At 37.9% G+C, this 15,704-nt stretch overlaps 1 protein-coding gene across 1 annotated transcript; it reads left to right on the top strand.

Moving 5' to 3' along the window:
- Nucleotide 1: 1 nt before the first annotated feature.
- On the top strand, nt 2-14,985 carry LOC112045891 (glutamate receptor 4-like). Its single transcript, XM_024082284.2, has 16 exons — nt 2-188; nt 1,183-1,317; nt 1,966-2,069; nt 2,774-2,936; nt 3,632-3,846; nt 4,377-4,520; nt 5,802-5,975; nt 7,183-7,377; nt 7,823-8,056; nt 9,207-9,430; nt 9,944-10,081; nt 10,882-11,080; nt 11,880-12,111; nt 12,652-12,767; nt 13,740-13,892; nt 14,407-14,985. The coding sequence occupies exons 1-16, from the start codon at nt 98-100 to the stop codon at nt 14,602-14,604; spliced, it is 2,715 nt and encodes a 904-aa protein (XP_023938052.2). The 5' UTR covers nt 2-97; the 3' UTR covers nt 14,605-14,985.
- The last annotated feature ends 719 nt before the right edge of the window (nt 14,986-15,704 follow it).

Below are 15,704 nucleotides of genomic sequence, written 5' to 3' on the forward strand. Positions count from 1 at the left end.
AAATTGTTTTCCAAAAATACATCAGACTGTGTGGAGGCGGCACCTTAGCATGCCGTCTAAACAATATTAACATTTAGATATATCGTAAATCAGAAATATGAGTATTATAACATCAATGCGAATATTAGTACTGTTTATTTTATGTTACAACAAAGCCAATGCAGCGCTTAGCACCCGGTATCCTATAGGTATGTATAATTGTTATATCTTTCGGTTAAAAAACTGTAAACATTACGGATTGCGCAAACGTTTGGTAAGCTGTCATCTTGTGGATTTGATTTGATTACTAAATCTAGCATGCGATAGTACCTAATTAATTCGATAGGTATAATATTTTTTAATATTGATTTTTAGTTATCTGTGGAATGCTGTAAATATTGTATTTGATCACAACCACTCATCCTGTTTATGTTAACTTAATATATTTCCAATTTCATCGTAATTTCATTGATTTCCACGGGGAAGTCCGATGAATTAGTTCTATCAATAAATCAATACGTTTACTTTAGGATGTCTCCATTTCTATCCGCTGCAGCTAGAAAGTATCAGTATTTTTTTTTAATCTATGATTATAAAATCATAAAATAGCCAAATCTCTATACCTATTAATTTAAAAATAAATCACAAAAAAAATTATTTAATATACATAATACACACCCCAGAACAGCTGTTTTTAAATCTTTCTTACCTTTGTAAGTATTAAATTAATGAACCGACTTTCACAACATGATGTTCATTTGGTGAATGCCGTTGGGGCAATGCGTTAGGCAGTTTTTTAGCTTATCGGGTACAAATAGACAGACAAACAAACATGAGCACAACAATTTGTAATGATTTAGTTGCATAGTAATAGTAATTTATTGACGTGACAACGTCTTATAATTCGATAAAACCTGCACACTCGAAAAAAGATGACGTCATGCGTCGTTCCCTCGCTCTAGGGTTGCCAACTTTTTTACAAGAAATAAAATATAGTCTGGTCTATGAAGATCATTAAACAGTATTTTAGAAAAACGAAAAGTTTACGTAAACGTATTTAGTTATTGTTTTAAATAGGTTAATTAAAATTTTCTTTTGAAAAATATAACCATTCCATCGGTATTTTCTGACGTTGTCACGTTCAACTATCGTCAATAAACCGACTTTACAGACAACTGATTTTTTTTATTTTCTTTTGTTTAGGAGGTTTATTTAACTCTGAAACATTACCGACTTCAGAGGTAGCGTTTGACAATATAGTGAAACAGGGCAGCAAAGCATATCATGGCAGAGTTATACATTCAGAGGTTGATGACAGTTATTCTGCTGCTCTGGAAAGTAAGTAACGAATTTATTTGTAACAAGCGAAGTTTTTTTGACGGCCTCCGTGTCGCAGTGGTATGCGCAGTGGACTTACAAGACTGAGGTCCTGGGTTCGATCCCCGGCTGGGCTGATTAAGGCTATCTTAATTGGTCCAGGTCTGGCTGGTGGGAGGCTTCGGCCGTGGCTAGTTACCACTCTACTGACAAAGACGTACCGCCAAGCGATTTAGCGTTACGGTACGATGTCGTGTAGAAACTGAAAGGGGTGTGGATTGTCATCCTACTCCTAACAAGTTAGCCCGCTTCCATCTTAGATTGCATCATCACTTACCATCAGGTGAGATTGTAGTCAAGGGCTAACTTGTACAAAAACAAGCAACCAAAATGTTTAGCTTTATATCATCATTATCATCATCATCATAATATGTCGCGACTCGCGACTCGCTTGATGTCGTCAGTCCTCCTGGTGGGGGGTCGACCAACACTGCGCTTACTAGTGCGGGGTCGCCATTCCAGCACTTTGGGACCCCATCGTCCATCGGCTTTTCGAACTATGTGCCCCGCCCATTGCCACTTCAGCTTCGCAACTCGTTGAGCTATGTCGGTGAAAGCTTTATATATTAGTATAGATATAATTTTTTATTGGATATTGTAATTTTTCAGTGTGTGATTACACTTCGGATAATAAAGGTATAGTTGCATTGATCGATGCAAGGCCCGTTGACGATATTTGTGACTTCACTTGCATGCTATGCAACAGCCTCAATGTAAGTATGCAATACTAATAGACTACAAGCCCTTGAACAAAAATTACATGTGAAATGACCCAACGTGAATTATGCTTAGAAGGCTGTTACTATAGCAGAAAGTAACTCTGAGCACTATGCTGTCATTTCTGAGGAGTAAAGGTGAGTTATTTCTATAAGATATACGCCTGATTTGTCTCATGCGAGCAGTCGTCAGATTATAAGCAGAGGTGTTATAGGAAAATTTTGCGATTAGAATCAATATTCCCGGCGGGAAGCTCCATCTTAATATATGACACAATATGTGTCATATAATAAGAATTTGCCGTCTCTTCAACCGTCGTAATGCCTGTGGTATAATTAATTGATCAGCCAGGTGGTTCGGATGGTTTCTCAGTATAATTTTGTAGTTGCTGTTACTAAATTTTATTTCTTTTTTCACCGTTGGGTTGTTGGCATTTGTAAGTGCTCGTGAATTTCCGGTATTTTCACAAACCAAGGCGCGTTCGACAGTTGCTTTAATACATAATTCTGAGCTCTTTGAATAATGGTAATGTTTGAGTCGCATGCAGATCCCCACAGATGTATTTAACACATCCGAGGTGTAAAATAAGTGATATACTCGCTTTGTTATTATTAATCTTATGTCTTTTAATTAAGTCTGTATTGTATTTCATGTTGTAAAAAGGTTGTAAATGATCAGTTAAATTTCATTGTGTTTTTAGATATCATATCTGTCGTTAAATTGGGAGCCGCCGGTTACATTGGAAAAGGATTTATTCACGTTTTCATATCACCCTTCGCCGGAAATGATATCAAAAGCCTACGCGACTCTTATTAAAAAGCTTCAGTGGGATAAATTCACAATACTTTACGAGGATGAATCCAGTAAGCACGAGTATTATTATAACGATTGATCATCTCAAAACGTTAAGGAAAGTCGGTGAAAGATTTGTTACTAAAATAATAAGTTAGTAATCACATAAAACTAGTAGATAAAATAGAGAAAATGATAAAAGATTCTTTTTATTATTTACTAGACCGCGGTTTCACTCGAGTAGTTCCTATTTCTGTGAGAATACGGGGATAAAATATAGCCTCCAACACTCACAAATAATGTGGCTTTCTAGTGGTAAAACAATTTTCAAAATCAGTTCAATAGATTCAAAGATTACCCCCTAAAAATCACAAACTACCTTACCTTACCTTACCTTACCTGTTTGTAATATCCGTATAGAAAAAAAGCCCACAATTTCTGACTTCACTCGGAAGTTGAGTGTTAAATCACGATCTAGGGGGCGCCTAGACTAATACACTCAAGCCAGAATACCATTACTGAACTTTGTGAGATCTGAGTTCAGAGGAGATGCTCTTAGGGATTCGTTTCACCCATCTCTTCTACTTTTGCCTTCTGCCAAAACCCCTAGCGATACCGCTGAGGTACCATTTACTTACACAACGAGAAATAAAATATATACATTCAGTGTTCATTGCAAATTTTAGAAGCTTTTGTTTTGACCAGAATCGTACTGAGATATTTAGTGATAATCATCCGTGTTTATTAACTTTTGCTAATTTTTAAGGTTTTGTACGTCTGCAAGAAGTTATAAATACTTGGCCGTATAACAGTGACCAAATATTGTTTAGACAGTTACATCCCGATAAAGACAATCTCGAAACGTTCAAATATATATTCAAAGTAGTACATATGAGCTATCACGTTCTGGACTGTGACGTGAAAAATATTATGAAGTATATGCACGAGATAGTGAAGGTGGAGAATTCGACACAGTACCAGGTAAGACTGATTTCATTATCATTAATATGTTATCAGCTGATAGACGTCCATTGCTGGATATAAGCAAGCGTCTTTCACAAATAGACGACAAGCCCTTGAACAAAAATTACATGTGAAATAAACCAACATGAATAACGCTTAGAAGGCTGTTACTATATCAGAGAATAACTATGAACACTATGCCGTCATTTCTGAGCGGTACAGGTGAGTACGCGAGTGAAGAGTAAGGCATGCGAACCTGATCTTTCGACTCCTACGAACATTCGGTTCATTTTGCAGGTAATTTTTGTTCAAGGGCTTGTAGTCTAATACTCGTGACCGCTTGTTACTATTATATAATATGGATATCTCTAAAAAGGATTAGATCAAAGTTGCAAATAAGGACCATCTTGGACCATTGGATTGTTACCTGATACCTTCATTCATAATTAATGATATAATTAATGAATTTCATTCGGAGGTTTTTCAAAATTTTCAATTTTATGTTATGATATTCGTACTGCTTCATAAACATAAACATTATTCAGCAGAGTTTCATCCTAACCGCCCTCGACGCGTACACTGTGAAACTGGATGAGATAGATGAACTTCTAGCGAACGTATCCACGATGCATCTTACCACATCTGATGACGTCAATTGGAAGGATTTGGATATGAGCAACGATGTTATACGGGTATGTACTGAAACGTCTTATAAACTCACGAGATTCTGTTTGCGTAATGTCAGCCACTGACGATCAAGTAAAACTGATCGTGTGATGGTCGCGATGTGTTTAACGCCATGCCGATCGCGACCAACACATGATCAGTTTTATCGGACGTCAAGCCGTTAGCGCTGCAGGCATGTGAGATTACTTGATGGTTAGTTGCTAACGTAAAGTTTTGTTTTTCACAAATCCCGCGGCAACCATGGAATTTTCTGGGAAGCGTTCTGCTCCGCGATTGAATTTATCTCTATGGCAAAATTCATCAAAATCGTTTTAGCAGTATAGCCGGGAAAAGGTAACTGATGGAATTTCAAATTTATAATATTTATATGGATCGACATAGTTGAAACAAAAAACAGTAAACTAAAAAAAACTTTTGCAATCCAGTTTCCAATATAGGTCGACGGTACAGTGTGCCTAGTGGGAGTTTTCAATGTTTTCATGCTGTTACTATCGCGTTAACGTAAACGCGAATTTATATGGAATTGAAACAGTTGCGCAGTAGTGCCACTAGATGGCGCTATTTCAATTCCTTAAAAATTCTCGTTTACGTTAACGCGATCGTCACAGTACCAAACTGCCACTAGGCCCTCTGAATATATTTATTAGTACTTTTTATACTGCCTATAACTGATACTATTACAAGCTTAGACTGGACTCATTCCCTACCCCTATCCTATTCTACTCCCATCCTACATTTACCCTACCCTGCTCACACTCTACACTTACCCTAAACTACCCAAGGAGAATTTTATATATAAGAATAAACAGTTAGGACTTTTAAGATGCTTCCACCGAGCATCTGCGTTTAATTCGTCTGTCGGGAACTGTTACTGTTTCTCATAAGAACTCTTTAAGAACCATGCAAGTTAGTGCCTTGGTCATTTTAACATTCTCTATGTATTAAATGTAATGTATATTTTACACTAATTACTAAATAAAGACCTCTGCCTTTCGATTCGGATGGTGTAGGTTTGAATTCGGTCCGGGTCATGCACCTCCAACTTTTTAGTTATGTGCATTTTAAGAAATTTAAATATCACGTATCTCAAACGTCGAAGGAAAAATATAGTGAGGAAACCTGCGTACCTGAGAGTTTTCTTAATTCTTAAGTGTGTGTGAAGTCTGCCGATCCGCATTTGGCGAGCGTGGTGGACTAAGTCCTAACATCTCTCATTTTGAGAGAAGACTCGTGCTTAACATATGGGTTGGTATGGGTTATGGATGATACTAATTACTAATGATTAGTTAGAAACAGCTTTGACGGCAGATGCACTGAATCATCTAGAAAAAGCTCTCAGAAGTATGGGAATATCTGAATATATAGACAATCCACCGGCGTTATGTTTCAAAGATGCTAAAATTGATTACCAAGATGCAGCATGGCCAAAAGGTGATGACCTTCGAAATGCTCTATTACAGGTAATAATTTAACCACGTTTTTTTTTCTTTTTTAATTCTTTACAAGTTAGACCTTGACTACAATCTCACCTGATGGTAAGTGATGATGCAATCTAAGATGCAAACGGGCTGACTTGTCCGGAGCTGGATGAAAATCCACACCACTTCCGGTTTCTACACGACATCATACTGGAACACTAAATCGCTTGGCGGTACGTCTTTGCCGGTAGAGTGGTAACTAATCACGGCCAAAGCCTCCCACCAGCCAGACCTGGACTGATTAAGAGAACCTCAATCGGCCCATCCGGGGACCTCCGTCTTGTAAATCTACTGCGCAAACCACTGCGCCACGGAGACCGTAAAAAGGTCGTCGTGTCCAGCGCCGGCCCGAAGTAGATTTTAGAATGGAGCGAGATCCAATTATGACGCCTCTCCTGTTTGCTCCTATACCAATTGTGAGGTCAAAGGAGGTATGGAAAGTGATGATCTCGACCATTCTCTGGAGTGACAACAAAGTTAACCCTTGACTGCGATCATACTTGATGTTAAGTGATGCAGTCTAAGATGGAAGCGGGCTTATTTGAAAGAGTTACTTTAAGTTTAAGTTACTTACTTTAAGTTTCTTCTCCGACGGTTTCAACGCGACATCGTGCTGGAATGCTAAATCGCTTGGCAGACGTCTTCGGTAGGGTGGTACCACCAGACTAAACCTGAGTCAATTTAGAAATTAAAAACACCCAGGCTAGGAACCGAACCCAGGACCTCTTGAGAACCACAGCACTACTAACTGCGCCAGAGAGGTCATAAAAAAACCAAGTGCTTCTGTATTCATACCTAACTTTATTTCTTTTCCACACAAAGTATTATTTAAGACAAATGGCCTCTGTTTTAAAACAACTTTTTTCAGTCTGGCTGTACCTTCATAACTCCCGGACGGATGAAACGATTTCAATTTAGTTTTTTTTTGTATAAAAGGTGACTTATGCGAGTGTTTTAGATATGTTTGATGAAAATCGGTTGAGCCGTTTAAAAGTTCTGGGCGTTGAAAGTGGGGAAGAATAACCGAATGTCTGCAAATATACTCGAGTGGGGTCTCAAATGAAAGTGCAGTGAAAGAGAATATTGATAACTTGACCGAGAGTGTAATTTATAAAATTTACCTACGGGGGTATTTCAAAATTTTCAATTTTATGTTATTAATTATAGCCTTTATATTTTCACATTGCAGACCAAAACAAAGGGGTTCACAGGTAATATCGAATTCAATGAGATTGGGCAAAGAATAAATTTCAAACTTCATTACTCAAAATTAAGCATTGAGAGTGAATTCATTCACGTCGGTCACTGGGACTCCAAGACAGACATGATAACGGATGAGAGAGAAGTTAAGGAGAGATCTTCTACGTCTAAATCTGTTATACGGGTATATTTATTGTACTATTTAATATCTAATGAATAATTATGGTACATATTAACTACCAGGAAATTCTCTCCGGTTTCCTCCGCGCAATTTTGATTCCATAGAAATAAATATTAAAAAAATAAAAATAAAATTATTAGCGAGTAACTATTAAATTAGTAATTATTACTCGATGATAATTTAGCTTTCCGTTGCTGAAATAATTCTTAAAAGCGGTCTGTGTTTGGAGCCAATTCGCTAGAAACAAACAATCTTTTCCACTTTAAAATATTAGTGTAAACACAATAAATCTTTTGTGAATAATTTAAAATTTTGTTTATGTTTAGAACATTGATATTGTTTTATGTTTAAAAATAACGCCAGAAGTTTAGACATACTCGTAAATTCTATTATATTAAATACAATTTGGTATGCATTTTAAATATTGTAACTTGAAATTGTTATGTAGGTAGTGTCTAAGAAGGGAAAACCGTACTTTGATGTGGTACAAGTTAATGGAACAACAATGTTCGAGGGATACGCCGTGGATCTAATGCAAAATATCTTTGATTATATGGTGAAGAATAACCTCATACATAAGGATCTAAAATATGAGTTTTATAGAGAAAGTGAAGACAAATATGGCAATCCGATAGCTGGAACTAAAAAGTGGGATGGAATTATTGGAGAATTAATAGAGCATGTAAGTATTTATGTTACAAAATTTGTACCTATAACTATGGTTGTCACCAATCCGTGCAGGTACCAAAGACTGCCTTTTACAGTGCTATCACACTAACGGATTGCGAGCGTTTTCAAAGCGGAGCGGGCTCGCAACGGATACGCCGCGCATCCACAGCGAATTCGTTGCGTACGCACAATCTTGTACTGTCTCGTACAAACGCCAGTCCGTCCCAGTGTAGTCAAACGTACGATTTAAATCGTATTTGTACTTTTTTGGCTCTTGTACGATGTACAATCGAGTAATCGAAATCGTACGCAAAATTTACGATCTTTTCAAATCTTAGGCCCATCATCACAACGAACTAAAAATTAATAACCTGCAAAAATTAACCTGCGGTGATTCGCTGGCTTGGAAAGAAAAATACAAACAATATAAACATTAGTTTTTTAGCCAGAAATCTGTTTTTTAATAAATTAAAAAAAACAACATTGTTTCCTTGTCAGAATCCATTTTGTTACTGAATGTACCGTACGTCGTTAATCCACTACAAAACCGCGACGGAAACGTTGCGAATCCGCCACGCCTTCGCGACGTCTTCGCTGCGCAGCCGCGACGTGTTCGCGACGCATTCGCTGCGCCTCCGCTCCGCTTTGCAACCGCTGCAGCCTTATCATACTAGCGGATTGCCTGCGCGTTGGCATTCCGCTAGTATGATAAGGCCGTTAGTGTCACAACACAGCGGTGAGTGTTGTATGCGAAATGCTGTCTATTTCACAAGCTTTTTTTCTAACTTGTCCAGTTAGTATGGTAGTCAAATATTGGAAGCTAAATAGGGGCCCATTTCGTAAGGTCGATTGGCTTTTAGGTACACTTGCGTAGCCTTGGTGACAATGCAATTATAATATTGCTGATGGTGTAAACATATCCATGAAACTATAAAATAATATTATATTCGTAATATTATAACATTATTATATACTGATCACTTTGAAGGAGGTGCTACGTCGGTGATTTTTTAATTTAAGGCGTTACCTATCATAAATATTTTTATTTCTCAGACATTATTTTGCCTTTCATGTGGTTTTTTCAGTAACGACATCACACGGGCTTGGCACCGACTTTTACGCCGATATTATTATTCTCAGCATGTATTGTTCATTCGTTTCAGAATGCTGAGCTAGCTATCTGCGATATTACAATATCATCAGAGCGTAACGCCGTAGTAGATTTTTCAACGCCGTTTATGAGTTTAGGGATCAGTTTGGTGACGAAAGAACCCGATCCGGTACAACCGGATATGTTTTCTTTTATGAATCCCTTGTCTTTGGATGTTTGGCTATACTTAGCAACAGCATACATCATAGTTTCATTCATCTTGCTTATATGCGCTCGGTAAGTCTTTTTCGTTTGTAATTATTACTATTTTGAATTGTTGCGATTCTTTAAATAGCTGGACTATTAACTAAATTGGTCTTTAATAACACACTCAACATAAAATATTGAGAAATGTCATCTACCCACTATATGATACTCATGAAGGGTTGAAATTCATGAAAAACTAACATACATGTAAGTTAGGGAATTAACCGGCTGATCATTTTGAACATAATAAGACACTGGTTAAATCTTGTTTCTAAATGACCAAGTCAAAAGCTTACTAATAATATAATTAGCTGTGCCCCGTCACTTTATCTGCATACCTATATCTTGTTACCGTGGGGATCGCAGGATTCCTACATCTCTCACTCTCACTCTCTCACATTTTGCAACACCATTTAAACGTTTCTGTTAAAATGGAAAAAATCTTATCGTATTCTAATCTTTTTTAATCTTATTGTAGTTAATTTCATGACGTTCGAGGATTTTAAATATATTTTTTTAACTCATGTATGTATTCCTTTACAGTATGAGCCCGGACGATTGGGTCAACCCTCATCCATGCAATCAAAATCCTGAAAATCTTGAAAATATCTGGAGCTTGTACAATTGTATGTGGCTCACTATGGGTGCCATTATGACGCAGGGCTGTGATATATTACCAAGGTAATATTTTTGTTTCAACTATAAGGTTTTCGAACAAATTTTAATAATTTTGTTTGTTATTATTAACAGAAAAGTATAGTGTTGGTAACATCAAATCGGTCACTGGGTGCCATGGATACTGACAGATCATTTTTTTTTATTTTTTATTAAGAAAGAATGCAATAAGGAACTTAAGCTAACTTATCCTAATAACTATACAAATCATGCCCACGTGGAATGGTGGCAAGAATACTGGCTGCTTACATTACTTGTTGTTTAAGCCTATTTGAAATAAATGAATGTTGACTTTGACTTATTAGAGGTCTATTTCCTGCAGTGGATGTCCATCGGCTGATATGGTGATAATGATGATGATTATGTTTTGTTTCATATTGTACTAGCCGACGCCCTGCGTAATTACCGTTCTCCTGAGAATATTGGGATAAAAATAGCCTATGTAACTCACAAATAAAATAACTTTCTCACGAGAACGGGAATTACGCGGATTTATCTCCGAATTCTCACAGGAACGAAAAAACGCGGGTGAAACAGCTAGGTATCGATCGACCAGTTTGAAAATTAGCCCTCATTCGCGCGAGAATTTTTTTAACAGACGTCAAAAAAGCGTTCAGTTTCAACAAATGCTTTCCCCAGTATATTAATTGACTATGAAACACGGCTAAAACCCGACATACTCTGACCTCATACCAAGTGAGTATTCCGATATTCGTGAGACACATTTGTTGTATTTCAACGCATTTTTAACATCAGTTAAAAATCTCTCGTGTGAATGTGGGCTTAGTAAATATTTTTGTTACCAGAGCGGCAGGCTCAAGATGGGTGGCCGGGATGTGGTGGTTTTTTGCTCTAATCGTGACCGCGTCGTACACAGCCAATATGTCTAGTTTCGTCAGCGCCAGCAGGAGAAGCAATGAGATAAAAGACGCCAAAGATTTGGTTGAACAGACCAGTATCGCATACGGAACTGTGATTAATGCGTCTACTTACAAGTTCTTTGAAGTAAGTATCCGCTAGAATATATTAATGCGGTTAGCTTATAAGTAGGTAGTAGTAATTCATATAAATATAGTTTGAGTTAAAGACAAAAGTTACCTCAAATCGCTTTGTTGTCAGCCGTTCTCTCTAATTTGGTAAAGCTCTTTCGCGCGTCTCAATTATTTTCTTTATAACACATTTGCTCGTAAAGTATCTGTAATTTCAACAATTTCAATATTGTAATGTACCTACCTCATTACGCATATGTGCCGTGATCAAAAGTAAAATGCACATGTGCTGTAATGTATTATAAAACCTATATCATCAGTCTAAAAACGAACGGTACTTTTTTAAACATTAGCAATTAAGATTTTATGTCAGAAAAGTGCTCAACATTTTATGAATAAAATTAAGTTTGTGAGATAAAATAATAAATAAATATTTAATTCTTTCATTTTAATAATTTTGACAATAAATGACAACCATTTATTTGCAGCAAAAACACAAAAATATTAATTTACTGTATGAGTAATACTAGCTGTTTTTGGTGCATTGGCCTAAAAAAAAACGATGATGCTTGCACTTCGCTATTTGTGCAAAAACGACAAGCATATCAAAATGTCATCATATGGAAAACTCTCAAAGATGCAAATGCAAATTCTTTTTCAGAAAGTGTGTTCAAAGTTCGTTTCCTCGCAAATGTGTTATAAAAAATCGTATGACATACGTGCGCTTTGATAATTACAGCCTCTGCTTCCTTACTATTCTTACTTACTTAAAATATCGCCTCTGCTGTAATTTTCAACTTACCTCACTATTACAGAATTCCAACGACACGGTGTATATGAAAATATTTGCCGCCATGAAATCAGCGAAGCCGACAGTTTTCACTGCCAACAATGAGGAAGGGGTCAATCGTGTTCGACAGAGTAAAGGAAAATATGCTTTTTTCATGGAATCCACACAGCTAGAATATGCAATGCAAAGGCACTGTGATTTGAGAATGGTTGGTTCAAAACTAGACTCAAAAGATTACGGCATAGCAATGCCAAAAAGTAAGTACATATTATAATAAAAAACATCATATATCTATATGATATACGTATGAAAAAAAACCTTATGATTATTACTCAAGAGTCGAAGGCTTGATTCCATCGATACCTAGTTGTATATATTTAATTAATATTGTACCAAAAACTGTATTTAATAATCTAGAATCTCGACCTCTTTACTGCAGTTAGTTTTGATATAAAGTGAGCTTTGGATGGTGGGAGGTTTTGGCCGTAGCGTTCCGGTACGATGTCGTGTAGAAACCGAAAGATGTCGTGGGTCGTGTGGATTTTTATCCTCCTCCTAACAAGTTAGCCCGCTTCCATCTTAGATTGCATCAACACTTACCATCAGGTGATATTGTAGTCAAGGGCTAACTTGTAAACAATAAAAAAAAGGCATTCGATCAGGCAGGCAGGAATATCCGATTCCCACCTTACGTTAAATTATATTTTCTAAGTCCGTATTCATCCGGTTCCGATGGCTATTCTTCCATGTACCTATCTTTTATTTCTGATATTTCAATTTATTATTTTGCTTTTTAGATTCTCCATACAAGAATGCGATTGATACAGCCATTTTAGAATTGCAATCATCGGGTACATTGTTTAAGCTGAAGAAAACGTGGTGGGAAGACAAGGATATTGACGAAAAGTGCGAGGTACCCTCGAAAATTCTTTTTCATTAATTCATTAATTAATTCATCCGTGATAGCCCAGTGGATACGACCTCTGCCTCCGATTCCGGAGGGTTTGGGTTCGAATCCGGTCCTGGGTATGCACCTCCAACTTTTCAGTTGTGTGCATTTTAAGATATTAAATATCACGTGTCTCAAACGGTGAAGGAAAAACATCGTGAGGAAACCTGCATACCAGAGAATTTTCTTAATTCTCTACGTGTGTGAAGTCTGCCAATCCCCATTGGGCCTGCGTGGTGGACTATTGGTATAACCCCTCTCAGTCTGAGGGGAGACTCGAGCTCAGCAGTGAGCCGAATATGAGTTGAAAATGACTAAATGCCCATCCCGGGCCCTGGCTTACTCTAACTAGCCAGCAATTTACTTAAATATCATAAAATAAATTGATAATTCTATTTTAATAATGAATAATTTTTTTTTTTGATAAAGTAATTATCAAAAAAAAAACCTTACTACTACTTTCTACGACATTTTTAAATACAGACAAGGATCGTTGACTATGCAGCCAGAATTTTACGAAATTTTTTAAAGACTTGCTGGTTTGTTTATTAGAGCTTGTTGGTAACAGAAGAAAATAATACTTGTTCTACACATCTGCAAATTTTAATTTGCCGATTTAAAATCTACATTGGCGAACTTTTTGAGCAAGACCAGTGATATAAAACATACTTTAAAAATCAATTACCCGTATTTATCAAAATCTTTATTTATACATCATAATTTTTTTTATTTATTATTTTTTTGAAAAGAATATTTGAACTTTGAATATTTAATTTCTTAAAATGCACATAACTGAAAAGTTTGAGATGCAAACCCCGGACCGGATTCGATCCTACACTTTCCGGAATCGGTAGACGTCATATCCACTGGGCTATCACGGCTCTCGGGATGGGTATTCCCTTTTAATATGTGAGCTTATTTTCATTTGTTTTGCAGAAATCGGAAAACGAGGAAGACGATAATGGATCGCTACAGATGAAGAATACGAGTGGAATATTCATAGTGCTCGGTGTTGGCGGGCTGTTAGGCTTCTTCGTGGCCATCGTAGATTTCCTCTTGCACTCTTACAAAATTTGTGTCAAAGAAAAGGTCTGTATATTTTTACATTTTGCATTTATTGAAGTAGTTGTGCCGAATTTGCTACTTCCGCTTTGTGAACGGAGAGGACGCCTGGCGCAGTTGTATGCGCGGTGAATTTACAAGACGGAGGTCCTGGGTTCGATCCCCGGCTGGGTTGATTAAGGTTTTCTTAATTGGTCCAGATCTTGCTGGTGGGAGGCTTCGGCCGTGGCTAGTTACCACCCTACCGACAAAGACGTACCGCCAAGTGATTTAGCGTTCCAGTACGATGTCGTGTAGAAACCGATAGGGGTGTGGATTTTCACCCTCCTCCTAACAAGTTAGCCTGCTTCCATTTTAGATTGCATCATCACTTACCATCAGGTGAGATTGTAATCAAGGGCTAACTTGTAAAGAATAAAAAAAAAATACATTTTGCATTAATTGAAGTACTTCCGCTTTGTGAAACGTTGAGCTGTGACGGTTACTTCGGATCTTTAGCAACTTTCGTTTTAGGCGTTATTAAAACTCTTGTTACCCGCAGGTAACCTTCAAAGAGGCGCTCCTGAGTGAATGGCGCGCGTCTCTCAACCCTCGAGCTCTTCACCGGCTGGCCGCTCCCCCCCGCTCCGCCGCACCTTCCACCGCCACCCCCTCGCCGCTGCGGGAGCGATCGCAGTCTCGTGCCGTCTCCGTGTTGCGAGCTGCTACTTCTTTTATCAACTTTGATGAAATTTACTAACATCTCTTTCATGAACAGTTAGCTTAAAAATAATCCTGATCTTGGCAAGTCATTTCATCATCATCTTTAACAGGATGGACGTCCTCTGCCGGACATAAGCCATTTGTATGGATTTCCAAACGCAAGGTTCACGGGCCGCCAGCATTCAGCGGGTACCTGCAACCAGCTTGATATCTAGTGGTGGTCGACCACAACTGCGCTTCTATGCGGGGTCACACCGCACCTTGTGAACCCAACGTTCATCCATTCTTCGAACTATGTGTCCATTGTCACTTCAAATTCGCGACTCACTGTCCTACGTCAATGACTGAAACAAATCTAAGTAATAAAAATTAAATTAATATTTGTTAAGTTTTAACAAAAGTTTTAATAAAGGCATTTGTTTTTATTTGATTTTTTATACCTTCTGACCAGGGGAACAAGATCCCCCGCGACTTACTCGAGGTCCTTACCACTCACCCGGATTTTTATCTGGAAGGAGATGACAACCTCTCACATATAAGAAGAGAGGCTATAGTGGGCTGTCAAATAGGTTAGTAACATCATCACCATCATTATTAACAGCCGATGGACGTCCACTGCTGGACATAGGCCTCTTGCATGGACTTCCAAACAAAACGCAACTACCTGCAACCCGCTTGATATCCTCGGTCCACCTAGTGGGGGGTCGACCAACACTGCGCTTTCCGTTGCAGGGTCGCCATTTCAGCACCTTGAGACCCCAACGTCCATCGGCTCTTCGAACTATGTGGCCTGCCCATTATCACTTCAGCTTCGCGACTCGCTGAGCTACGTCAGTGACTTTGGTTCGTCTGCGGATCTTCTCATTCCTGATTCGATCACGCAGAGAAAGTCTAAGCATAGCTCGCTCCATCGCCCGCTGAGTGACTTTGAGCCTAAGGCCCATAGTCAGACCTACGGATTGACCTACGGATCCGACACTTAGTCGCTGACTATGTGCCATAGAACTAAATAAAAAAGAATAATGTATTATAGGATATGATTAATATTTCAATCAATTGTTACTCAGTCATGTAACCTACTAATCGGTAATCGATTCAGCAAGATTCACGTGTCGAACACGCAATCAGCTGTCCACT

Source organism: Bicyclus anynana, chromosome 13, assembly GCF_947172395.1.
Source record: "Bicyclus anynana chromosome 13, ilBicAnyn1.1, whole genome shotgun sequence".
Lineage (NCBI taxonomy): Eukaryota > Metazoa > Arthropoda > Insecta > Lepidoptera > Nymphalidae > Bicyclus > Bicyclus anynana.